At 36.2% G+C, this 26,545-nt stretch overlaps 4 protein-coding genes across 4 annotated transcripts in view; 3 read left to right on the top strand and 1 right to left on the bottom strand.

Moving 5' to 3' along the window:
• Nucleotides 1-3,454, top strand: part of LOC113497229 (dnaJ homolog subfamily C member 10-like) — a 46,211-nt gene extending 42,757 nt beyond the window's left edge. Inside the window, exons 22-26 of the mRNA XM_026876675.1 lie at nucleotides 238-380; nucleotides 706-830; nucleotides 1,169-1,303; nucleotides 1,762-1,849; nucleotides 1,996-3,454. Coding sequence (XP_026732476.1) covers nucleotides 238-380; nucleotides 706-830; nucleotides 1,169-1,303; nucleotides 1,762-1,849; nucleotides 1,996-2,271 — 767 coding nt within the window. The 3' untranslated portion in view covers nucleotides 2,272-3,454. The remainder of the gene's footprint in view (nucleotides 1-237; nucleotides 381-705; nucleotides 831-1,168; nucleotides 1,304-1,761; nucleotides 1,850-1,995) is intronic.
• LOC113497228 (PIH1 domain-containing protein 1-like) lies at nucleotides 3,448-7,726 on the bottom strand. The gene is made up of 5 exons (XM_026876674.1): nucleotides 7,488-7,726; nucleotides 7,297-7,378; nucleotides 6,638-7,218; nucleotides 3,693-3,836; nucleotides 3,448-3,543 (listed from the first exon to the last, which is right to left on the bottom strand). The coding sequence occupies exons 1-5, from the start codon at nucleotides 7,554-7,556 to the stop codon at nucleotides 3,511-3,513; spliced, it is 909 nt and encodes a 302-aa protein (XP_026732475.1). The 5' UTR covers nucleotides 7,557-7,726; the 3' UTR covers nucleotides 3,448-3,510.
• A 412-nt stretch (nucleotides 7,727-8,138) lies between these two features.
• Nucleotides 8,139-17,952, top strand: LOC113497461 (ell-associated factor Eaf). The gene is made up of 9 exons (XM_026877018.1): nucleotides 8,139-8,340; nucleotides 9,495-9,626; nucleotides 10,380-10,472; nucleotides 12,873-13,011; nucleotides 14,731-14,852; nucleotides 14,943-15,060; nucleotides 15,141-15,384; nucleotides 16,482-16,599; nucleotides 16,831-17,952. Exons 2-9 carry the CDS (start codon nucleotides 9,530-9,532, stop codon nucleotides 16,914-16,916), a joined length of 1,017 nt encoding a protein of 338 aa, XP_026732819.1. The 5' UTR covers nucleotides 8,139-8,340; nucleotides 9,495-9,529; the 3' UTR covers nucleotides 16,917-17,952.
• Nucleotides 17,953-18,700: 748 nt separating this feature from the next.
• Nucleotides 18,701-23,726, top strand: LOC113497507. The gene is made up of 9 exons (XM_026877082.1): nucleotides 18,701-19,208; nucleotides 19,872-20,018; nucleotides 20,368-20,520; nucleotides 20,892-21,054; nucleotides 21,507-21,742; nucleotides 22,024-22,141; nucleotides 22,389-22,582; nucleotides 22,961-23,090; nucleotides 23,320-23,726. The coding sequence occupies exons 1-9, from the start codon at nucleotides 19,068-19,070 to the stop codon at nucleotides 23,688-23,690; spliced, it is 1,653 nt and encodes a 550-aa protein (XP_026732883.1). The 5' UTR covers nucleotides 18,701-19,067; the 3' UTR covers nucleotides 23,691-23,726.
• Nucleotides 23,727-26,545: the final 2,819 nt, after the last annotated feature.

The following is a 26,545-nucleotide window of genomic DNA, read 5'->3' as shown; positions in this document are numbered from 1 at the left end:
CGATTAATTCCATTCCAAAAATTACTGATCCCCTTATTAAATAACTGATAACATAATTAACTTGAAATCTAGTATAGTCATACAATACTAAACACTATAATTTCGACTAAAAAAAAAACTGTCACCATTTAAATCGGATTGACTGTACAAGGGATGGCTCTATTAGATTTTAGTTCTTCCCTGAGAGAAATTGCACAAATTTTTGTTTTGCCTAAACGGTGTGGTACTTGTGTATAGATTTGGAGTTAGACGAGAAGCAAGTGCTGGAGATCCTGGACCCGTCGTCCCGCGAGCTGGCGTGGCTGGTCGCCTTCCTGCCTGAGCGCTGCGGGGACCTGTGCTACGATCTGGAGTACGAGTTCCATATTGTCGCCAAGAAGGTAAAAGATTAGCACCTTTTTTTGCATGTAACTTGACCTTATCTGCTTTAAGAGATGGTATTGCCTTTTTTAGAGTAACCCAAACATAGACTTGTGTGTGTGTACTAATATTTTGTTAGATTGTGTTTGCACATTACATATGTGTACATTAAGGAACTTTTCGTGTACTTCAAATTTATAGTATTAGTTTGAGCTTAAAAATGTGTACCCAATAGTAAACTTTTTGATTTATTGGTCTCTAGGTCAATTGTTTTTTATTTACTTCATGAATAAAAAAATAGATAAGACTGATGACCTTTTTTACGAACATCGTATGTACCTCCAGCTGCGGCCGCTGCAGTTCGTGCGCGTGGGCATCCTGAACTGCGCGCGCAGTGCGGGCGGGTTCTGTAACAACATCCGCGCGGCCACGGCCAGGCTGTACCCCATAGCCTCCGGACATCACTACAGGTAACCTTGATCTAATTGTTATGTTCTTAATTAAAAATAATAAAGTAATAGTCTGATGTCCCTACTGCTGCGTAACCGCCCCCTACTGGTGGTGGGCTCCCTTTTCCGCACATAGGCTCCAAGTCGGCCCATTGTGCGTCGGGTAACGGTCCGCCTAATCGTTCGACGATACTCTATCCTGGGCAAATTGAATCAGCCGTTGCAGTATGTGTATGTGTCAAAATTGCGATATTTAATTTATAGTAGATTTTGCACCCACAGGTCCTGCCGTTATCGTGAGAAAACTCATTACGTCTTCACACTATTGATTTATTAAAATCATTATTTTATGTTTCCAGTGTTAGTTTACAACACCTGTCGCAGGCGCCGTACATACTGGAGTGGGCACTCGGATACATCGATGACTCAGTACAGAAACTCAACTGGCATACGTTCTCTAAGAATGTCGTGTCTGAAGAGTTAAATCCTACTAGGTAAGCACCTGAGTATCATATAGAATTATGGAAAAAGCCATTAGAACAAGTCGTAGGGTGGGGTATAGGTAGTCGGGGCGTAATGCGGCAGAGTGAATCTCGCATGTATGACCGTGGACTGCCACTCAACGCGAATAATTCAAGTCGTGAATTCCAACTATGCTAACTTAAGTCCAGTGAAGTAGTCAAAGCCTCCTTTGAGGGTAACTGTGGCAGAACAATAATAGAAATATGCCTATAATTAGCATTTTTGAACGAAAACGCATGCCCGTAGGTTTATACACTTTAGCCTTCAGTAATTTTTGGACCGAACTTTTGAAGGACTTGCGAAGGAAGACATTCACCATATTCGCTTTAGACCCTATACTAGCATGCATGCTTTCGAGAACACAGTGACGTGTCCGCTGACAAAGTCACCCATCGACTAAAATAACGACCGTTGTATCTCTTTCTTTCAGAGGAAAAAAGCCTTGGCTCGTGTACTTCCACTCTCCGAGGTGTTACAGTTGTTACGAAAAGTATTCAGATTTCGCGGTAGCGGGTCTTGTAAGTATTAAATTATTGTTTATAAAATTTATATTGATGGAATAAAAGGCATTACTCTCAATGCACATAAGCGAGTCTAGATCAGACTGTAATTCAGTGTTATTTTGTTGTAAGTGCTATAAATAACATATTATTTTTTTTTGCAGTTATTAAACAACGCTGTCCAACTCGGCAAAGTAAACTGCGTGAACGAGCGCAACCTTTGCCAACACGAACAAATCATGAGTTACCCGTCCCTCAAGCTCTACCTAAACAGGAACCAGCACCAAAGATTTAGCAGTGTCATAACTATACAAGTGAGAGACTACGAGAGCTTACTACAAGAGATAAAACCTCTTTTGAAGAGATACGATGAGAATCTCTTAGCTGGACTAGATCCTAGTGTTAGAAATAGTTTTGATATCAAACATGATGAGTTTTAAACATGCCTTGTACAACGTTTTTAAAAAGAAAGCCGATTCATACGCAGCTTTAGTCAATACAAATTATGACATGAAGAAAAAAGAAATTGGGCTGCTAACAAACCCATCTAATGATTTGTCAAATTAGAATGTTACATGTGGTGCTATGTCGTCAAGGTGTCGAAAAGAAACGTCGTAAATTACTTCACTGTGCATCACGTTGTCAATCCAACTTATGTAGAAGGATCAAATTTTCTTTCAAAATGGACTAATTGTTATGGTATTTTATAAATTTTGTTGACCCACGTCTTTTTAAACATGTCGTATAGACAACAGCTGTGTTACATGATGAATAGGAATTTTAGTCGCAAATGAACTATAAACACAAAAGAAGATATTCCTATTACAAAGGGTTGTCTGTCATTAAATGACTAGCACAAATATTTGTATAACAATCAATTTAGTTGAAATTACTAAGCAATGAGTACTAAAATGTTTCCTACTTACAAACTATTAAAGTTTATATTGGTATACCTAGTAAATAATAAATAACTGTAACAAGAAATCTCAATAATAACTTAAGTGCCTTAGTTTATGGTAGCTACTGTACTTTTTTTTATATTGAATTGGTAGATATGGTACAGAGGCTTTTATATGGTTCTAGAGAAATTACAAAAATCTAAACACATTAGTATGTACTACAAAGATTTACATACAAAATCACAATAATGTATGTTTATATTACTGCAATATTGTAATTATGTTCTACAACTTTATTTATTTGTAAATGCATTTATAGTAGTAGTGTAGTGATAACGGTTGTAAAATTAGAAAATGAGCTGACCCATCAATTTTGTATGTACATTCTTAAATGTATAGTGTTTTATAACAAAACCTGTATCTCTTTTCAATCTCACATAGTTTAATGTTTGATATAAACTGCAGCAATGCCATGATCTAAGAAATACGCAATTGTGATATTATTAGGCCTTAATAGATTAGGTAAATAAGTATAAATAAAGACGTGCCTTCAGCAACAAGCTCATTTCAATTAATCTGTATTTTAGACTACAGTAATAAAAACACAAACCTACTTCCAATAGTTGTCTATAAATAATAGAACTAGTCAAAATAAAAATGGTTAACTTTTGTAATGAAATTAATAACTTTAACATAATGACAATAAATCATACCATAGACAGTCTTAATATTATTTATTTTATCCATCCATTGCAAAGTTAACATGAATTAAAATATAATTTAATGAATAACGGGCATCTTCACAATCAGCATCTGAAAGGAAAACGAAAACCCATTAACATAAAAACAACATGTCCATAGACTTCATTATTTACTTTACTATCATAATTTCATTCTTTGTTATAAAAATGTCTCCTTTATCAAGACATTTGAATATCAATAACAAAACAAAATGAACTTACATCATTGTTCCTATTCAATTGAGCATCCAAGATCTCTTGATCAACACTGCATGGCAGGAAGAAATCAACCGGCTCAAACAGACCCTTGGAATCCAACACCAATCGGTCTTCTCCAACCTCTAAATTGAGGTCTTTCAGATCAACCTGCAAGAAATCATTGAACATTGGGAGTTAAAAGGTGTTTTAAATTACCTGCTTCATACAATTGTGATAATTATTTCATGTATGCATAATAAAGATTAATCATTATTAGGAGGAAATTGTATACATTTTTTCTTTCCTATTGCTTTGCTCTTTTGATAGTACTAGTGGTCGCCCAGTGGTCGAAATTCGACCATATAATAAATTTAAATTGTAAGTGACTTAATATAAATTATTAAACTATAATATTCAAACATTATTAAGGTTCTACTGTCGAAAACTAAACTACTATAACCACAGATTTGACCAAGACTGTTATTTGCCAATTTCTTTTTTGAACAAATTATATGAAATTAAAAGAAAATATGTTTACTAAAACAAAACATGCTATAAGAGGATGCAAAACAAAAAATCATGCGTTAAAAATACTATCCATTTAGAGCATTTTTATCGCATATTGCAATAATTTTTGTAAATGATTTAAAACTTCTCTAAAAATGTTTTTTGTAAAAACTCTTTCATCATTTGCTAAATGTACATATGTACATATCAACAACCCACTGCAGAAATAGTTTTTGTGAATGGTGTAACATGCTGAAATCATCTCTAATTGCAAGTCGATAGGCTGTATACTGAAGCATGGTTAATTTATTTCTGGGTGCTCTTGAATTATATGCAGTTGGTGTATTATGAGCAATATTGACATGCCACCCATTATCACCGTTGGGAAAAAGCAGTGGGTATGCTAAAGGGTCTAATGATGAGTCCAAAACTGAGATATTCTTAATTATACCATTAACTTTTGAAAAACAAATCATATTTCGTTCAAAAGGTGGCTCACCATCAACTGTACTAAATATTACTGCTACATCAGTTTGAACTGCATCATTAAATCGGCGTAGATCTAAATCATGATTTACTTTAATGAGCATACAAATTTCTTTGTTTTGATTTTCGACTCTCTGACGATTGACTCTCTTTCGATCTTTCATTGCAATGAATGACCGCACAAAAGGATTACTGCGTTCCAATTCCAGTGAAATTTCACACTTTATGTTGTTGTTACATGTTTGGTTAATAACAAATAATAAACGTTCTTGTAATCTATAATTAATGGCAGTGTCAACATCATAAAAATATAATTGTGCAAAACATGGTGAGCGACCATATGTGGCAGTCATTGGGCCTGATCTATGATAAAAAACATCATGTATTTTGAAATGATACACTCCACTTGTAACTGCTTCAGCAACTTTTGCTTCGGAGCTAACCATAGCAAAACTTGAATTATATTTCCTAATATTTTAAAAATAATTTTTTGTTTACTTTTTATTGAAGGTCCATTTGAAGTAAGTCCATCATATAATGATTTAAAATATTCATTTTGACTTAAGGGTGGTAATATTGCTTTACCCTTGTGACAACATGAAGTGAATGCAGTTCGGTCGCCTAAAGTCACTTGAGATTCAAAATGTTTCGCATTGCAAAACCTGCACTCTAAATTCATTAATCCAAAATCATAACTTAAAAACACATTTGGAATGACATTGAGAGCACATTTAAATGCATCTCTAAAATCATATTACTATCTAATACTACTGATGGGGAATTATTCCTTCCTCTTAGAGAAATATTCCTTCTTATTTGTCTCTCACTCCGGTTCGTTAATGTTCTATGTCGAGGCATAATTAAAGTTCTTTCATCAAATTACTGAAAGCAAGAAGAGAAAAAGTTTTTGCCTGTATGGTGGTTTGTTAATTCTGATAATTCGTACACAAAATCACTTATTTATCCTAAAGTATATGCAATTACTGAAATCGTAAACTATAGCAAAAAAAATTGTACCTGAATGTTGTTAGGTATTGCAGATTGCTGCTACAGAAGACAGAAGTCCTTAAAAGACGACACAACTCACATACACAACTCATATAAATTTGTATAAGCGCTCAGTATTTCACGTAGTATTCGTAAACTTATAAAGTTTGAAAAACTTTCAAACTAAAGTTTAAACATGTCAATAATAGACAAAAGAACTATTTGACCACAGACTCCATTATGTGTGTCAAATGCATGCTGGTTAGTATAATGTTTTATTAAATATTTAATGTATTTTTTATGCATTATTATTAAAATATTTTTTTATATTAAATGAGGCAAATAAAACTTTTTTTTGAGTACTCTACGCCTATGCATAAAATGAAAATCAAAAGAAACCATTTGACCACAGAGTATGTATAGGCAAATATATATATTTTTGATATGTCAATGTCAGTACTCTATGTCTATGGACAAAATGAAATATAAAAGAAACATGTGTGTGTGAAATGCATGGTAGTGTGTGTAATGTTTCTATGTCTACGGACAAATTTAAAAACAAAAGAAACATGTGTGTGTGAACTGCATGGTAGTGTGGGTAATGTTTTATTTATTGATTTAATGTACTTTAGAAGCATTATTATTGAAAAATATTAGCGTTCTGCACTTCTCCTGCACATAAACTATAAGTGTGCCAAATTTTATGCTCCTGCGTCCGCGCAATTTTTGTAAAAAGGGGTACAAAGTTTTGGCATCACGTATTAATATATAGATGCCTGAAGTAAAAGTACATAATTTCCATCAGGTCCCACATAAACAAAGGCAGGTGGAAAAACATGAGAGATACTCTTGGGTTGGGACACTAATAATATCGCAATAATAATTGTGATACCAATAAGGTACTATAATAAATCAGCAGAACAAAAACCTGGAGCCAACCTGGACCAAGTTAGTGATAAACATAGAAACTAATTAAAAAATACACTCACAGAACAAGGTATCTTAAACTCAGCCAGCAGGTACTCAATCTCTCCAGTAGGTGGTTCCCTTCTCAGTCTGTACACAAGTTCTTTCTTGGCAGCTGGCTTTGAGGGCTTCTTAACCAAGCCATCATCACCAAGCTCCTCAATAAGTGGTGGCTTAACCTTATTGTCAAAAGTCTTTATATCTCTAATCTGTATTCTATGAGACTGTAGAGTACCAATTGACTTCCTATTCTTCAGTATAGTGTACTTCTGCATGTCCATCTCAAATTGATACTTGTCCTGCAGCCCTTCGAAGACCACAGTAAGGAAGAATGTTTGGAAAAGATCATCTTTCTCTATTTTCTTGAAAAATTCAGGGTTTACAGCAACATCATACACTGTGGCAGGGGCTCCAGACTTGTCTGGCTCAGTTCTCCCCTCTCCAATGCTCATGGGCACTCTGTAGCTAGAGGGGTCCTCTGAGCTTAAGATCTGCATGAGCTCTTCATTGGTAATATCTCTAGGACACGGTATCGCATCAGTTTGGCAAATATTCACAAATACTTTCTTGTTCTCATTCTTTGTGTAGGATTTAACACAAAAACCTGAAAAAAAAGCAAAATTAATTTCAGCTTGCTTCAGGAACTTTTCTCAGCGCACTTTTATTCAATATTGATACGTACCCGGCGTTGGTTTGACTAGTTTTGATGGTATAGTATCAACAGAAGCCATGAGTTTATTAAACTCTTCTTCTACAGGAGTTTCCTATAAATAAAATCAATATTTTAGTCGTACACCATACACGTATAATTTTAACCTTTTATTGTTTATAAATAAAAAATATGGTGGTAATATGTGTAACAAAAAGACTTACCTTTATAATTCTCATATTTTTTTCCATGATTGTCGGGTCCACATCCAAACTTATTGACTTTTTAGTCATTTTGTTTGGTTTCTAGGAAACTTCAGCTATGGCAACGAAATAAACAAAATAATATCGCATCTAAAATTGGTAAATTGATCAAACTTGTGTGTCACTCACACTTTTTCAAAAATAAACTTTTGTTTGTGACTTGTTCATTCGTTGAACGAGTGACAGTGACAGCTGGTGAGCAGGAAAAATGTAACCACCAATGTCTTTGGTAACCACAGAATTGGCTAGATACTTTTCAAAACGCCCAACGTGCATTTCAGGACGTGCCTAGATAACTCAGTTGTAAATTATTATAAAACCATTCATTATACCATTCCGTATTACAATAACTATTATTCTCTAGGAACTTCTATTAGTTACAAAATATGTCCTTTTTATATATTAATATATTTTCTTTACTTCCGATTGTGTAAGATTTGAGATGGTAAAATATTTTATCCCGACTATAAAGTATCACTTAACATAATTAAATAAAGGAAACATATTTTTTTCAATATAATATATTCAGATTGGTACAGGTTTAGTGTGATTTGTAAATAGTAAGTTATTTTTACACTATGCGATTAGTATTAGTGATAGTGATAACACGCCATCTCTAATTTAAACGTCATGGGAACTAGGTCGAAGGAATAGTCCATGTCTAACTTATTGGACTATTTTATTACTTTAGCGAGCCCTTCTCCATTAAATTATTATCTAATTAGTGCTCCTAAAAATCGTACTGACGATGACATTTATTTATGAAACATAGATAGTTGGATTTCATAAAACATCAGTGGAGAACAAATCGAAGGTAAGGGTATCATTCTGTCTTTAAAATTGTTTGCCATATTTTATCTATTTGAACTTTCTTTTATGAGTTTATGTTGCAATTAACTTTATATTTTTGCTACATGTGCAGTACGTTACTATATGTAAGATCAATTTCTTATCTACTCTACTATGAGAAATAAACTGTGTTGTGGCGAAAAAAAATTTAGACCTAGTTTGTCAGCTGTGTTAGTGAATGTAGAGATACGTATGCATAATAGGTACCTGTGTCGGTGTATTTACTTGTACTACAGGTATTTACAATTTACGTTTTGTTGTAGAATCGAAAATATGTAGTGAATACGTATTATAACCCAAACAGGCTCACAAAATGCATATTCATTTAATAAAATACATGAAAATTTAAATATTCTTACTGGAAACTGTAATTTTCGATTTTACATTTTAATTCATTTTTCTAAGCTTATGTGTAGCTAGTACCTTTATGTTCATGGCTGCAAAAAAACTACTGAAAAACTCAAAATTCAGAAAATATTACCTTTGTGTATATTTGTAAATTCTCTGTAATTTTTCCTTTAATAAGTAACTAGTATTATAACTTAATGAAATATTTAAAGCTTCAAGAACACCTAATTAGAAAACACTTTTTAATGGAGCAATTAAAACTAAGGAAGGCCTATACTATACTGCCATGCTAAGTAGGAAATATATTTTAATCACTGCATTCACTACCAATTACAAGTAAATTAGTAATACCTGTGATTTTACATAACCTGAATCAATTAAATATTATACAAACTGGTCATTATAGTCTGCCACACCCAGGAATAAAAAAAAATGTTCCTTGTTTAAATTCAGAAAATAGTTTTACTTTGTTACTGCAGTCATTTAATAAAAAAATTAAGCTTATAAAGAGAAAGGTTTATTTGTTAAATATTTTCAAGGTTTACAAAGTGATTTAAATCTTGAGATTACTTGAATCATATGAGAACTCATTATGCTTATCTCATATGCTATTAAATTAAAAAACAAGAATGAACTCTATTGCATGGATAGGCCTTAATATAAGTTAACAAAGTATAAGATGTGACTCACTCACATTCAAGATTATGTATAAAATATTACATCTACATAATTTTCAGCATTTTATATAACTGTATGTTTGTTATTTTCTAGGAAATAATTATATATGGCATAATCAGTGGGTCATAATGGCCGATAATCACAGCCTGAACTATGATGTGAGAGAGTTAAAGTTGGGGGCTAGTTTCACTAACAATAAGGCATCTCAGTATCACACAATCAAATGTAAGTATGGCTTATATTAATAGTTTGGTAGTTTCTTTCAGAATTGCTTATTATACAGGATGTTGGTGTAACCAAAGTTGATAACAATTACTGAAAGTGTATGTTGCTATGTTGTAATGTAAATAGTTGTCACTTGTCTAGCATTTTATTTGTAATATTATCAAATGTTCTAAAAAAAGAAATTTAATTATTAAATAATATAAAATTGGTAGGATCAGTAAGTTGTATTTCTAATTATAACTGACTGATCTACTACCCTACCCTCTTTAGTATATCTATTTTCATGTAGCTCTGAATAAAGAAATATAAAGGGTTTGCTAGAACTATGTCTTGTAAGTAGGCCTTTGCCCAGCTGTGGGACCCAGTGGGCTTTGTAAAGAAAACTTATTGCATTTTTCATTTCTTAGTTTTAGTAAAATTATTGGACAGTAATTATATCCAACAACTGCACACTGCAGTAAACTCAAAGTTCTAAATTACACAATAATTATACTTGTCACTAAAGTCATGTTATTACACTTTAATGCTTTAACTTAACTACAGCTAAAATTGCACTACTAATGTAGAATTTATGACATAGTACACACTCAAATAACTTTTGAAATTGTACCAAATTGGGGCAGTAGTAGGTGAAGCTTCCTGGTCTTGGCTTCTAGCCAGAATTCCTCCAACCTCACATTGCCTCACATTATGGTGCATTGACCTATAACTTATGCAACTTATTATTAATTTATCGTTGTATACATTTTGCAGATGACTTCAAACCGGCGTCAGTTGACGTTAACAAAATGGCAACGGTGGATGTTGGAACAAATAATCAAGTGACTGTCACTGTACCACATCTAGGTTGGTATACAAATTTATTCTTAAGCATGTGCTAAGGTTAAAAACTTACTGTTGAGACGTTGGTTTTCCTTCGCATGTATGATTACATGAATATAATTGAGGTATGTAATTCTTGACTAAATTTGAAAAGGGTCCAATACTAAGTGAAATTAAAAAAGGGACCTTCTAGGCAAACTTAATAAAATATGTAAAATTTAATATAAAGTTAGTTATAATCAATCTAACACAATAATAATGTAAGTAATATTTTTTTTTGGTTTTCAAAATTTCTGGTTTCTTGTTTCGTACATACATGTTTTATGGGTACTTAACAGCTTTAGCGAAAATAACATCGATAAAGTTTCATCCAAATAAAGTAATTAGATATATGTAACATAAAAATTAGCATAGTTAAAACATTAAATAGTTTTGTACCCAGTGTGGGTTAATTTCTCAATAACACAAATATGGTAAATCGATGTTAGAGCCTCCACAACATATCATTTAAGGCAACATAGGTTGACAGTTTTGATATTTATTGCGTAATTTATAAATCCAAGTTTGCGAAATGTGTGAAAATAGTTACAACTCCTCACCTCACTCTATACTCTTCATAGCTAACAGTCGTCCAAAACGAAATCTTTAACCATACTTAAAATGAAGTACAACATTAATTATCTTGATATTTTATTTGCTTTAGTTGATCCTTGAGAAACATAATTGTTGAACAAAATTACTGGTAATTTCGTATATGCTAAAACCCACAGCACACTGCACAAAGCATATATTTTGTAGTCGGCGTATGATTAAATCATTATGTACATTTTCGGTTTAAATGTGTTGGACACAGCTGCTATCGAAGTAAACAAACAACTTAATATCACTTACATTTTTTCCCCTTAAATCAAAGTTATCGGAGTATAGCATCATTTCAGTAAGCAATCAAGTATCAAATGCATCGGATTTCCATTCTAGTTTGTTCTGGAAACTTCCAAAACAGTGCCATACACGTACAAGATAAACAAATTAGCATTTCTAGTAGCCTCGTCTAGTAGTTTACCAGAGCTGGATAAAATAAATTGTGAACTACCATCTATCTGCTCTGTTAGTCTTTCGTACTCAGTAACGCGTAGATTTTGACTAAACGTGTGCCACTTTCTTGTTGCCGTTTAATTTACTCTCTCTAATGCTAATTTTATACAAGGATTTTGTGTATTTTGAATCGGAATAACTTGTTTAACAATGTTGTACGAATTTCATGATTCTTACTAATGTGCTATATTGTCTACTCGTTGTAGGATCGAACGCAATTGATAGCATCAAACAAAATCGAATCGGGTATTAAGGAATCTAGTTACATCTTTGTGTCGCGGAGGTTTCACAAACTATCAAGTCACACAAATTCACCCAAACTCAGGACAAATATTTGTGGATCACACAAACTCTTGTTCTACGCGGGGTCAAACCCGCAACGTGTCGCGTATCACGTCATATCACGTATGCGACACGACACGGCTTGGCATGGTGACCTCAACCACTCTGCTATCCGTGCAATCAAAATTTAATATCAAGGGTCATATTATGCTTTATAAAGACAAAAATCCTTTCCTAAATTGGTCATGTAGGCTTTTTTACAGTTCGTTACTATAAACAAATTTCTTTTAGAAACCTACTTACGTCGTAATGTGGGATTCCCCAACGGTATTTAGGATTTTCCATACGAAGTATTACCATTTATTAGTCCTAATTACAATAGGAGGAGGAAAACAGTTGTGAAATACACGGAGACCACTTAAGGTCACTTTTTCAATGTCTAAGACTCTTGAATGAAATTAAAAAAGTACATTGTAATGTTACTTTTCTAATTGCATTTAAGTTTTATGAAACCAAGTAATATTTAAACCAAGTCTTTGTCTCGTCAGCATTAAAATCTACCTACTTCAATTGACTTCAAATCATGATTTTATTGTCATTTATTTATTTTAAGCAGAACACAGGGTTTCATATCAGGAAACAATTGTAACATTACTACATGATGTAAAACCCTGTGTTCTGTACCTATACATGTCAGATTCCTTCCTATGGACTTATGAGCCAATTGTCGTGCGTTCGAATGTCGAAGAGATAGACTAAGATGGACCTTAACTTCTAGACAAGGTTTTGTCCTGAGTCTGGGTGGCACTGTCCATACAACTTGAATGTCTGTGAAAACCCCCGCTGCGCAAGGATTACGTCCCTCAGAGCGAAAGAAGTAAAAAAAATCAAACACAACATACATGGATATAATGCTCTTTATTTAATGGCATTTGCATACTTATAATCTACTAAAAACATAATCTAAAGTCTTCCACATGTATCGCGACGCACTAACGGCTCAAAAGAACATAAAGTAATTAATCATTTATTTATTTTTGTCAACAGATGGTGCTGGTGTCCCACAGACTGTATTCAAAGGCAACCAGAGGCCTTACACAAAGGAGTGTGTGCTTATCATAGACAGAGTTACCGGCGAGATTACACTGGAGAAGCTCTCTAGTAATATTCAAGTTAAAAAGACAAGGTGAGACAATTATTTATAGTCCCATGAAAAAGTCGCGTCCGCGATCTGGCTAACTGCAAAAATCTGTAAAGAAAAAATCTTTATTACTTTAGTACGCAGAAAGCGCTGCAAATAGGATAATATTTGCAAATAAATACAAATAATACACTGACAGGACTCGAACCTTCGACATCCACTTTCGTCATAAGACGTAATTACGTAGTAAGTCACATTGCGTTCTTGGTCAGCTATATCGGTAGAGCGAGCGGTCGGTAAAGCGAATAACGCCTATGGCCCCGAGTCGCAGGTTCGCAGGCCAGAGGCTTTATTGAGGATTCAACTTTTTCATCGTATTTAATTGCAGATAAATATGTTAAATTTATTAATTGCATTAAAAGGGAAACATTGCACCTTTACTAATTAAATAAGTGTATGACTGGTGAATATTTAATTCATAATAGTTACATTAAATAACTACATAAACTTAATAAGTCACTAAATATTGCTTAATTGGTCATCAAAAGCATGTAGAATTTTAAGACACTTGGTTGAGAGCAAATAATATTAATTTTTGGGCAATGATGACTTGCGAACCAAAAATTTCATATCCTAGCATAAACTAAACTTTGAAAATAAGCATCGATGAGTTAAGCAAAAACAAACATTCCGACAATATACGTGTCTGCCATATTATTGGAATATGCGTTTAGCATTATTAGACCAATTCGCCAAACAAACAAACGGAAAAACAAATAACTGAAATATTTTATATTTACATGTAAATTAACCAATTACTTTATAAAAATTGTACGTCTTCGTGTTCCGTTATAGAAAGGCTTATATCTGGTACATTTATGGAAGCTTAGGTTAGAAAGTGGGTACAGTCAACAATGGAATTTCATGAGTCATTTGAACTTGTTTAAAAAAAACGTCACAGATTGCACGATGATTTTAGGAATCTGTAAAATGCATGCTGTTGCGTGCCTTTGCCTTTAGACGAATATTTGATCATAGTTTTGATCAATTGGAATATTTTTTGGCAATAATAACTGAATATTAAAAGTAAAGTGGCCCGTAATTAAAAAATAAATAACGTTATGAAAAAAAATGAAAATTCATATTGCGTTACTGTAATTAAAAAAACAAATTTAATTCTATTATCTCACCGTTTACTCGTAAATTACGAAAATACTGATAATTATGATTAATGAATGACGTATTTATATTTCAGATAAGAGTTTATATCTTTCCATCATAATGTTGAAATTGATAGGAAGTTATCTATGAATCTCCCAATCAATGTAAATCCCTTGTTATTTTAGAAAAAATACAAACAAACAAACAAGATAAAATATGGTAGCAAAATCCCTGGGCTTTCACAATACTAAAACTAAAAGTTTAAGTGATAAGTTGAAGGTACGACGGTTTTAGGATGCCTATGCCAGAGCCAAGATAAAAACTAACGAAGTTAGCCTTAGCAAATATATTACAAAGAATGGTGTTTTTTATTTTCAAATGTTCCAGAGCAAAACTTTGGTGTTCATTGGTATTATTGCATCAATGGACCGCTTAAAATTTTCTAGATTTCGATCATTCTGGTCTGAGATCGCTCAATTCCTTGATCCATAGATCTATTGTTCGCTAATTAAGGCCCATCCTTATTAAAAGCGTCTAGTTCTTCTTCTTTTTTAATTTAATTTCGTGTTGATTTAAACCTTTCTCTTTACCTTTATTATATAGACAAGAAACGACACAGAAGCCGCGGCCGCTGACGCCCGTGACCACAGACTTCACGAACACGACGCAGCGGTCCACGTCACGCACGCGTGTCGCCACCAACAGACGTAGCAATCCTGCCACAGGTACTCTACTGTTTGTCATTGGAAATGTGAAAAAATATTTGGGGGAGGGGGGCTTTTTTCTTGTGATACTAATTTTGTTTACGCCCTCAGCACCTGGAGCCGCTCAGCCGAACAACCCGGTACGATTTAATGGCTCAAGCAGTATGACAAAGCCGACGCTGGTGAGATCACCGCCGCGGCAGAAGACGTCACCCCCACAGGCTGCGCCGTGAGTATTCTCTGCTTGTCGCAAAGGTTCATACAGTAAAATATTAGTATGAATTCAAAATAATTTTTGTTTTTGTTTAGTTGGTCGGGCGGAGGCAACAGCACGCTCGCGTCGCTGCCTATGATCGGGCTGGACGACGCGCTGGGCGGCCCGCCCCCCGCCGCCGCGCCCTCGCTGGGCTCGCTGGCCGCGCTCCCCGCCAGCGCGCCCCCGCCCGCCGCCGCGCCCCCTCACAACGGGTACGCGCGCGCCTACGAGCGCCCCGCGCCCGCGCCCGCGCCCCCGCCGGAGCGCGCCTACCCGCCGCCCGCGCCCCACCACCAGGTATGTACCCGCGCCCCGCGCCCGCGCCCGCGCCCCCGCCGGAGCGCGCCTACCCGCCGCCCGCGCCCCACCACCAGGTATGTACCCGCGCCCCGCGCCCGCGCCCGCGCCCCCGCCGGAGCGCGCCTACCCGCCGCCCGCGCCCCACCACCAGGTATGTACCCGCGCCCCGCGCCCGCGCCCGCGCCCCCGCCGGAGCGCGCCTACCCGCCGCCCGCGCCCCACCACCAGGTATGTACCCGCGCCCCGCGCCCGCGCCCGCGCCCCCGCCGGAGCGCGCCTACCCGCCGCCCGCGCCCCACCACCAGGTATGTACCCGCGCCCCGCGCCCGCGCCCGCGCCCCCGCCGGAGCGCGCCTACCCGCCGCCCGCGCCCCACCACCAGGTATGTACCCGCGCCCCGCGCCCGCGCCCGCGCCCCCGCCGGAGCGCGCCTACCCGCCGCCCGCGCCCCACCACCAGGTATGTACCCGCGCCCCGCGCCCGCGCCCGCGCCCCCGCCGGAGCGCGCCTACCCGCCGCCCGCGCCCCACCACCAGGTATGTACCCGCGCCCCGCGCCCGCGCCCGCGCCCCCGCCGGAGCGCGCCTACCCGCCGCCCGCGCCCCACCACCAGGTATGTACCCGCGCCCCGCGCCCGCGCCCGCGCCCCCGCCGGAGCGCGCCTACCCGCCGCCCGCGCCCCACCACCAGGTATGTACACGCGCCCCGCGCCCGCGCCCGCGCCCCCGCCGGAGCGCGCCTACCCGCCGCCCGCGCCACACCACCAGGTATGTATATAACTACTCGGGTACACGCAGCAGCTATGCCAAATACAAACAAATGTACTCAAAATGTCCAAGTGCAGGACACCGCACTGACACAACGTGCATCGCGGACTACAGTAGGCAGCCTCGCGAATCCACTACACCTTACAATGCAGCCCGAGCAAACGATGCATGACGGGCATAGATGAGTGGGAGTCCCAATTGAAGCAGAGCAATTCACTAAAACACTCTTAGCTCGAGTCGATGTCGCGAAATCTCATTGCGGGAACATTTTTAAAATTCCTATTACAAAACTAATATGGCAAAACTAAAAAACTGGCTCATTTCCAGCCGCCACCGCAACAAGACGACAGCTCATCAAGTTCGTCAAGTGAAAGCGGTAGCGACTCTGATAGCGGGAGCGATAGCGACGACAACGATTCCAGCGCGCACCATCCTATACCTAATGGTGAGTATCGACAGTGTCGTACGATAACTTTAAAAAAGCAAAAGCGACTGTAGGTATTTCTTCCTGATAGCGTAATACCATATAGAATGCTATATAAAATACGTTCTGCCGCTGGGGTACACGCCTATTTAATATCACCTCATGAATAAAAATTAAGTCATAGAACCTCAAGACCACCACAACATCGTCAGCATTATAAGTTCTCATCTAAATGATGTTGTTATGTTGCAGGTAACGTGGCTCCGAACCCAGCGTTACCTAGTGACGTGCTCAACGATGATCTCTGCCTGTCCGAATCCGGTAGCGACTCCGACTGACCTCACGAAAACTTCTTTATTTCATCGGGTTTGGGTGTCTTAATTTCTAACGTTATACTCTACTCGCCCTCACAAAACAGATTACTCGTCAAACTTGGCAAGTGTACGTCACGTATTATGACACTTATCCTTTCTACTCTATATGCACGGAGTAGATAACGAATGGAATGCTTGAGCCCTCAGCTCGCTGGCTTATGACCAGCACAGAACAAATATTTATTTTACGTTGGTATTTGTTCTTATCGTTCGTGCAATAAGATTTGTGTCTTACAACCGCACCAATTTCTGACCACAAGATATCTGAAAAATACGCATGCTTCTGGAATTAAATTCGAATAATGCGTCATGCCCATAGCGACTCCAGTTGATTACTACTCTGTGCCCGCGTAATATAATTGTGTGAGCGTGCGGTCTGCGGCGCTCGCTCTAGTGTTACATGTTGACTTGCCATGTTTTGAAATATTTTTGTAATGTAAGAGATGGTACATTAAAGTATAATATTTTTTATGTCAGATTTATTTTATTCATAATTTTTAAGTAAAATGAACTTAATTGTTATGCATTGTTGACATAATGAAAGATAATCGTAACGTGCCTCATATGAACATTGATATTTTATTTTATTTTATGCCAATATTTGTAAAAGATAGATTTAAGTAAGTACGTAATGATTGGTAATAATAATAATTTATCGCGATGTTCATTTATTTAAATATAGTCAATATCTAAAAGTTGCAATAATCCCTTGTACAGGAGGACTACGAGAATAAATATTGTATTATATGATGAACATGATAGTTTGTCGAGAGATATAAATCGTTTTGTATGTACATAGATGAGAGAACTTAATAATATTAATGATAATACGGTTGTTGTGGTTGTTAACTCGCAAAACCTGGAATTGTGTGCCTTCAGCAAATACATTGCTAATTTATTTTGGATCATTACGTTGTCTAATATTAATAGACGTTACCTACCCAATTATGTCCACATGCTCTTTTTACTTATGAGAATATAAACGAAATACGAAATGAAACCGTGTCTTTATTTATTATATCTTATGGTCCTCAACATCTATGAAAATGTCATTTATATATTTTTTGCGCTTTAACTTTTCACTTGGCTTTAAGTGAAATCCTGAAGCGTTTGCCGTAAGAATATATCGATGTTATCAGTATTTTCAAACTGGTGCAATAGGTAAGTTGGTATCACAAAGGTTTTTTTCTGTACTCTACCTCTAGACTCTAGAAAGAAAGGTAAGGAAAGTGGTAGAAGACATCGATGATAATCACGATGCGTGAATAATCAGGATACGAGCAGTAAAAATAATCTAGATAAATAGCCGAAAATCGAACATCACTTGTATCCTTATTATTTTGTTGTATCATTGTTTTATCTTTTGTTTTGCAAATACGATAGTAGTGTGATTCAACAATGTTTTTGTTATATAACATATTTTATCAATGTCTAGATAATATCAGCTTATACTGAATGACGCCTAAATTATTTGAATCAACTGTTAACTTATTGCCATTTACCGATTATTCTATTCATTGTATTTTATATAATGGTAGACGACAATTGGGAACTTATTTTGCCTGATATTGTAAATGTTTTTTTTTACCATTCGAAAACAAATTGTCTCCTGAATTTAGAATTTTCTGATTTCATGGCCGAATAAGGGATTTTGATGCTTAAAGAATAATAAAAAGCTATTATTTTAGTTTTTGGCCCTGATGAGTTGAGGTATGATAATATTCTGGACTTGGTTACAATCAACTATAAAATTGCAGGGACAGTGGATATCATAACCGCCTTTTATTGTAAGAGAAATCACAAACAAAAGTAATTGAAATCTCAAAACACCAAGGATACACAAGGGCACATCACTATTTTTAATTTCAAATGTCAGATATGGCAACCAGAAATCTATACTCTATGGCATTAGTTAACTCAAACTGTCAATTACGGGGAAATAATATTATACGCGCTTAGCCATTCTTGTTACCGTTCTTTATCAATTTGTTTGACGATTTGTTTACTTGACTGTATGTTTTATAAAAATAGTGTAACAATAAGTATTAAGCCAAAATCATAAGTTAATTAATAGCCAAATATCATGTTGTGAATATACCCGGTTGTTCGTTATAAATGAAAATGTCTAACTCACTTTCGAGTAACAAAACTCATACGAAAAAGACGAATAGCAGCAGAGAACGTGATAGAAATAAGTCGGTAGCCTCGGAATCTGGAGGCTCCAGCCAGTGCGACACACCGCCGCTCAACGAAAAGGTAAAAACATTACTGTGGTTGAGGTTATCACAATAATAACTTTATAGCTATAGATTTGTAGTGCACCTACAAGTGGTACTTTATTTATTTCATCAATGTACATAAAATATAAATTACGAGTCAATTTATACAATTTTACTTAATCTCTGAACGAATATTTCCATATATTATTTAATTATGTTGACCAGTAAAGTGCTTAAATTAAATTTTAAATCATAATCCTAAGTTTTATTTTAAATGAGTGTATTTATATTGAAATTGTAAAGTTTTTGTGCTGGCCAAGATTAAAAATTCGCTCTGTATATTATGGATTTAATGAAGGTCAATTTAAATATAGACTAGAACAAGGAGACACTTAATATACATTGAATTGAGTATGTATTAAAAATTGGATATAAATACTTTTGTTGATACATCCTTCATGTAATTTCACTTATCCTATTTTCCTTTTAAATTTTAAGCAAAATATTTTCTTTGAATCAACCTTATCTTTCTTTAAAAAATAAACTATAGATTGAGTGCTGGTATTAATCAGTTCAGTTAAGCCTAAATTACCTAGTAAAATAATAGTATTTAATAACCATAACTTACAGAGATTGTAAAAATATAAGAAAAAAATTAAAGTTAGAATATTGTCTATAATAATCTTCTTTTTTTCTCTAGGAAGGGTGTTCATCACAAGGCAAGTTTGCAGGCATCAGCCCTGAATCAGTGACATGTATGACCGAGCAGGCGGGCTATGAGGTTAATGCAGAGGCCATCACTAATCTTGCTGAAGATGTCAGCTATAAACTTAGGCAAACAATTAGTGTAAGTACTAACATATCTGCATACTCCTCTGCAGAGCTATATGGAGCTCCACAAGCTATTAACCTAGTGTGTTGCAGATGGGTGCCTTAGTAGGTCATCAAGAAGTCAATAAATATGGCTAGCTTTTAAACAAGTCTTGTTTTCAAGCTAGCAATAGCCATCAAAAGGAAAAGATATACAGTCATTGTTTGTTTTTTAATTTTTCTGAACTGAAAATCAAATTATTGTGATAGAACTTTGTGTTGGGTCTCAAAATACACCTTGGGTATTCATAACTTGTACTAAGCCTAACTTATTTGCAAGGCTTAAAGGCAAAATTAAATTTAAATTTTACCTTTCATATTTCCAGACTCTTGCACTACACAGTGAGATGATGAAGAAGACATGTGTGGATAGTTGGGATGTAAATACAGTGCTGATGCTTGCGGACACCAGCCCGGTTGTTGGTGCATGTGTGACACAGTATACCCCATTTGGTGAAGAGAAACTCTGTGTTCCCCTTGTGAGTGAATCAACTAATAATATGAGTAACAGTATCTAGTTTTACTGTAAACCTTAATTACGAGTTTTTAAAGTTGGTCTTTTGGTACCATGAAGACAAAACCTTAAACAATTTTATCCAATACTGCCAAAGATCAACACAGTTTAGTTAACTGTGAATTTTAATTTTAAAATTTAGTTACCACAATGTAGCTTGCACTTATTCACTGCTGCACTTTTTGTAAACACCTTCACATTCTTATTACTCCTATTTATATTCAACATTGTAGACCCTGCTTGTACCATACTCATTATCCTTCTAAAACTACAGCAGTGTTCATAAAGAAGTTTCCATTTTAAAATGGATCCATCAATCAATCTTGCTTTTTTCAGGACAATTTATTAAACGTATCAGAGTTCGCGCTGACCCCGCAGACCTACGTATACGGGTCCGTACCCACGATGGCCGTCGAATGGATCACGGACGACAAAAATCTCAATAACATTAGTAATATAAGTGTACACCTTCATAATTATTATACGAAAGTTGCAAGAGGTGAGTGAATCAGCGTTTTATTATTCTTATTGATAAAAAGATAGACAATGTGATAATACAGTTTTAACTTTATTTGAAGTTTGGGAATAATCTAGAATACAATGTTTTTTATTGCACACCATAATCATGAGTACAGGATTAAACAAAGATAAATTGTGCCACAATGGGCGGTCTTATCGCTAAGGACAACATTTGTCGAGTGTATATGTATTCCCGGGTAGTACAGGTACAAAGTTAATAACAATATAGTTCATTTAATTACTTCGTAAAAATTATAAAGCAGCATTTTTAGATCGGTCGATCAGCGTTAGCGCGCGAATAAACAGATGTTACATTTCTTATGATGACAATTTACATATAAACCTATCCACGGGGTTTGGTATTTTCATACCCAATTAACCTTAATTTGAAAAATATATTTTAAAAATTCAACCGTTCTCCATCATTCACAGCGGTGCTAAGCCTTCGAAGAAAGCCAAAAGAAATAGCGGTTGAGGATCTAATGACAAACACGCGCATCGGACCTATATTCCCGAACCTGTTCAACTTGGCCGTGCTGGTGCTAAACGAGGATAACCTCAACGCGCTCAATGTTCCCGCCAAGAAGCCGCTACAGTCAAATGTTCTAGATATGGTCGATGCTCTCTGTTCGAATCCCTGCAGTTTGGATACTAATATACAACAACAGGTAATTTATAGGCCTATTTGATTGTCTGTCACTTGACCATCATTATTGATTATGTTTTATATTTCAACTGAAAGATAGCCTGCTATTGCGCTGGCAATTGTAAGGGACTTTCAAAAAGTTCAAAGAAGCCTAATATGTGACAGAGTCTGTCTCAATTACCAAAATTCTTGTCACTGAATTCCTTGTTCGCCACTTATTTGATCTTGCTATTGATACCTACTGATTCCAGATCAAACGGGTGTGTGGCAAGCTTTAAATCGTTTCCATTCTCTTTGTTTCAGTTTCAAAGATTATTCCCGGTGATGGTCTCAAACATACTCGGCAATGGATCGCTCTCAGATAAAATGGTTACGATTCTCACAAAAATAACCCGAACGTGGCCATCTTTTATTACTATAGGTAAGTTCAATAGCGTTTAGTAGAATCTGCTACAGAATGCGCTCTATTTGTACCGTGTTTATGGTTACTTGTTTTTGTTATTGTGAAAATTTTAAATTCAAAAGTTGCTAGAGTCGCACTAGCAATACCTCTACGTGAGTTCTAAATAAAAACTATTGAGTCTAAAATCGTATCATACATTCACCCCACATAAGTCATACAAAACTATCTTACATTAAAAACCAACATTATTTTCACTTAATTCCAGGCAAAGGCATCTTATTCGACTACCTGGCGCAGGGCACTAAGGAGCGGCTGACGGCGCCCATGATCAAGTGTGTGACGGCGCTGGGCCGCGCCGCGCTCGTGGAGTGTCTCGCGGAACATCTCGACCACCTCGACAACACCATACACGGCCCGCGCAGGACGCATCTGCACACCGACCTTAGGGAGACTATACTGGTAATGTTTTAGACATTATTTGGAGTTTTAATAATAAATCTGGTATGTACATTAGAACTGAAAAATTATAGTTGCACATAACCTCTTTCTGGCAGTGTTGGGTAAACAGCCTGAGCGTTAATTCAGAGTGTCAAGAGCCTTTACGTTATCAAACAAACACAAAACCAAAACACAAATTTTCTCTTTTGGAAAATACATCTTTACACAGTCACCTATTTGTGAGGTGGATATCTAATTCTGTTCTATGGAAGCTTTAAAACATTTATTTGAAATTGCCTCCTGTCACTTAAATATAAACATGATCACTTAAATTTTAAAATAATCTACGCTTTCAAAAAACTTACTTTTAAGTCCTTTACATATAAATATTGTTATCAGGATGTCTCCACGTGCCTACTCAGATCTGAACCCACGACCTTCCTAGAAGACTACGTGACCACCGACTACACGCTGTATGAAATGCTTGGCGATTCGTTAATGCCTAGACGGATAATATTCCCTATCGCAGGTATAGCATTTATTATACATGACTTATTAACGAAAAGCTGCATAGAAATTGTTTTTAACTGAATTCAAAAAATAATATTAATTTCGAACAATGAAAGTTCAACACGAAAGTTTTATTGTTTTAAATCGGTAGCCGAGGACTAACAAAAACACCAAGTCACACATAAATTCAAATTTTACTTCAGCAACCTTTCCACATGAAAAATATTTATTCCATACTAACTTTCCAGATAAAATCACAAACGTAGATACTGTCCCTGAAAATACTTCGGACGACGACTTCTATACACCAAACAGGCCTGTCATGAGGAGGCCGAAACTCCGCCTAATACCGACAACTCCCAAACTACGGAACGGCCATCATAGGGAGGCCGTCTTCGAACCCTGTAAATTCCAAAGTGATAAGTGCATTCGAATAAAAATCAAAGGGTGCCGGACACAAGTGTCGAGACCCAATACAGTGAGAACTTCAGTGCCAGTGTCAAACTTAGTGTCGGGCAGTCGCGGCGTCGTGGTCGCCGGCGGGCTGCTACATAGATTTAGGTATAAATTAAGCAAGTCTAGTGATACATTTCCAATATTTGGAGCTGTCATGTTGTAAGCTTTACTCTATTATATATAAATTATTACTTTTTGATTCATTGTTTGATTTGACAATCGATTTTTATTCACGCCTTTTAATTAAGATGATTCGCAATCTTAATGTAAGCATTACGTAAGCGTACTGCAGTTGTGGACGGGTGACCCTTGGTGTACAGTCATACTTAGAGTTATTTTTGCGGATAATCACAACCCACAGTAATTTAAATACACTATGTGATAGATATGTACATTTGGAATGGATATTCTATCTTAATATCATGCATCATTATAGAGCATTATAGAATGCTGATTCAAGTTTATTACGTAAAATGCTACAATCTGATTCACATGGAATATTCCTGTGGAAATGTAATTTGGCTATTTCAAGCAAAATCTGGGAAACAGATGAAGATGTGAGATAATTCTAAGTGCACCAAGGACCAAAATCTGTTATTAATCAGATTATCTCGTTTTAGATTGTTTCATCACTTACCAAGTGTCATGAGTAAGATCCCTTTCGTTATTTACGTCAATCTTTGAGTGTAGGATAATACCAATAATTATTTGCAGGTAGTAACAAGGTTTACATTCCCACCAGTTGACGCCAGTGTTGTGTAACAAATACAGTGGCTTAATCATGTAGAATAACAATGGGCAAGACGACAATTTATGAAAATGTGTTTTAAAATATTCTTAAGCATCTACTATTACTAAAAAATATAATATCTCTGTAATTTAAAAACTAATTACTGAAAAAAAAAAAATTTAATGAAACGTTCATTTATTCGCGCCAAAACGCTGTCACCGGCGTTGACATCGCTGTGACGTCAACCCTCAGCAAACTTGTAAACATTAGAGATCAAAATGAATAGAACTTGACAGTGACAGTGACAGTATTTACTGAGGGCTGACGTAACACACATCGATTGGCGTTTTAAAAAGCATGGCGGATGGCAGTATTTTGCAATTTTATTTTCTAAAATAAAATAGTAATCTCGTCTTAAATTTTATAATGGAGATTTTTTCCACAACACATACACAATATTTTATCAGTTAAACACAATATTTTAATGATTCCGTCTTACTGTCGTCTTGCCCATTGTGGTTGTATTCACTTTGTGCAAAAAAGTAATAGTTTTTATTTTCGGAAATAGATTTTTTTAAGCGGTAGTTTTGATTGGTCTGCATATGTTCAATTTCAATAAAACCATGTGAAAAGCCTCAAGATTCATATAAAGGAACGGTCTCATTTTTTAACGCTGAATTTAAAAGGATGCAGTCATTCATGATCCAATGTGGACTATTTTATAAGTACAGTGTAACCTACATTATACATGTACCTACTTAAAAAACACACTTAATAAAATAAAGATAATGATTAAATGATGTAACGGTTTACTTACGCGTATTTATCGAGATAGCCCGCCTAGTTTCGGACCCAACCGGAGTCCTTAATCATGAGCAGACGCGGCGGGATCGCGAGTCGAACGAAAGATAATGTAAAAAAGTTCCAATATTAAAGGAAACAGTAAACTTGGCCCCCTTAAGCGTTTGCGTTTTCTTTAATCATGTTAAATAACTGAAAATTACAAACTTTCAATAACAAATTTTTAAAACTCCCCAAAATCGTAACAGGTGCCGCCTATTTCTTTTTTACAACTCTCATACAGCGCCATCTAGTCTCAAACTAAGCAAAGCGTGTATTATGAGTACTAGTAAACTGATAAACATACTTATATAATTCTGAATACATTATATACTTAGTTAATATACACCCAATCAAGAAGTCAAGAAGATCTTAATCATGCTCGTGGTAAGAATCGAACCCACGACCTCCGGTATAGCAGTCAGGGCCACTGACCACTAGACCAACAAGCCAGTCAAATTATATAAATTATATCTGTAATAGGTAAAATTAATTTTATCAAAAATGAGTGTAGTACCCACTTACCTACATTACAACATTGCCTTTACGACATTGTTACACAAGCATCTTCTGACTAATACTTTATCACAACGTAAAATACGTCCTCAATCTCCTAAAAGCATTCTCGTTATATCTGTTTTACGTCTCACGTTTATATCCGAACCCGAAAGTAAGTACTCTGCATTGTGACAACATTGTTCTGCGAGAAGAACTCACGCGTGACGAACTATGCTAATTGAAATAGAGCATAAACTTAAAACGCTTATCCCAAACGTGCGAGTTTAATGCGATCTTTGGCGCCATCGTGTGAGTTAACCTTAGGCCGTCTATACACCTTAGATACGCGTACACGCTACGAAAAGTTGCCGGGCCCATATTTGAACTGATTTATAAAGCTGAGATTATTTCAGTTTTTCAGTGCTAGATACCTCATATATTGAAGGCTCTGGGATATATAACATCAATATGATTAATAGAGAAGAGCAGTAATGAAATACGTTACAAAGAAGAGAAGATGCGTGCCTTCTAAAACTGCAAGTGAAATAATTCGTAATACAAAATTTTTGTAGTGGGTAAGGTCCAAACAATGTGAAGAAATTATACAAAATCTGGAATAGGCCTAGCGACTTTTCTAACCGCGTGCAAGCTGCCTTACTTTTGAAACGTCATGTGTTATACGATTTTTGGCAAAGGTATTAAATGGTTCATCCAAGAATCGTTAAAATTGACTTATAAATTGGAAGCGATATTATTGCTCTTATTCTATAAAAAAATACTAAATTTACCTTATCTATGTTTAGGCAGTTTCCTCTTTACGATTCCTTTAAAATTTCGCCTTGACAGATTGTCTACTGATATCATGCTGTGTGATCTTTGATGGGGTAATTAAAGTAACAGTTGGTGCCAAAACTTTTTAAAGTTACGGTCCTGCTTGGCATAAGACACAA

Source organism: Trichoplusia ni, chromosome 9 (genome assembly GCF_003590095.1).
Source record: "Trichoplusia ni isolate ovarian cell line Hi5 chromosome 9, tn1, whole genome shotgun sequence".
Taxonomy (NCBI): domain Eukaryota; kingdom Metazoa; phylum Arthropoda; class Insecta; order Lepidoptera; family Noctuidae; genus Trichoplusia; species Trichoplusia ni.
This window is presented reverse-complemented; position numbering and strand designations above follow the sequence as displayed.

Excerpts from the sequence above, each read along its gene's own strand:
- LOC113497228 (XM_026876674.1), bottom strand. The coding sequence starts at position 7,556 with ATGACTAAAAAGTCAATAAGTTTGGATGTGGACCCGACAATCATGGAA. Across the intron at positions 7,379-7,487 it reads AAAATATGAGAATTATAAAG|GAAACTCCTGTAGAAGAAGA; the intron begins GTAAGTCTTTTT and ends TTTTATTTATAG. Across the intron at positions 3,837-6,637 it reads AGTTTAAGATACCTTGTTCT|GTTGATCTGAAAGACCTCAA; the intron begins GTGAGTGTATTT and ends GATTTCTTGCAG.
- LOC113497461 (XM_026877018.1), top strand. The coding sequence starts at position 9,530 with ATGGCCGATAATCACAGCCTGAACTATGATGTGAGAGAGTTAAAGTTG. Across the intron at positions 10,473-12,872 it reads TGTCACTGTACCACATCTAG|ATGGTGCTGGTGTCCCACAG; the intron begins GTTGGTATACAA and ends TTTTGTCAACAG. Across the intron at positions 14,853-14,942 it reads ACGTAGCAATCCTGCCACAG|CACCTGGAGCCGCTCAGCCG; the intron begins GTACTCTACTGT and ends TTACGCCCTCAG.
- LOC113497507 (XM_026877082.1), top strand. The coding sequence starts at position 19,068 with ATGAAAATGTCTAACTCACTTTCGAGTAACAAAACTCATACGAAAAAG. Across the intron at positions 20,521-20,891 it reads AGAAACTCTGTGTTCCCCTT|GACAATTTATTAAACGTATC; the intron begins GTGAGTGAATCA and ends TGCTTTTTTCAG. Across the intron at positions 21,055-21,506 it reads TTATACGAAAGTTGCAAGAG|CGGTGCTAAGCCTTCGAAGA; the intron begins GTGAGTGAATCA and ends CATCATTCACAG.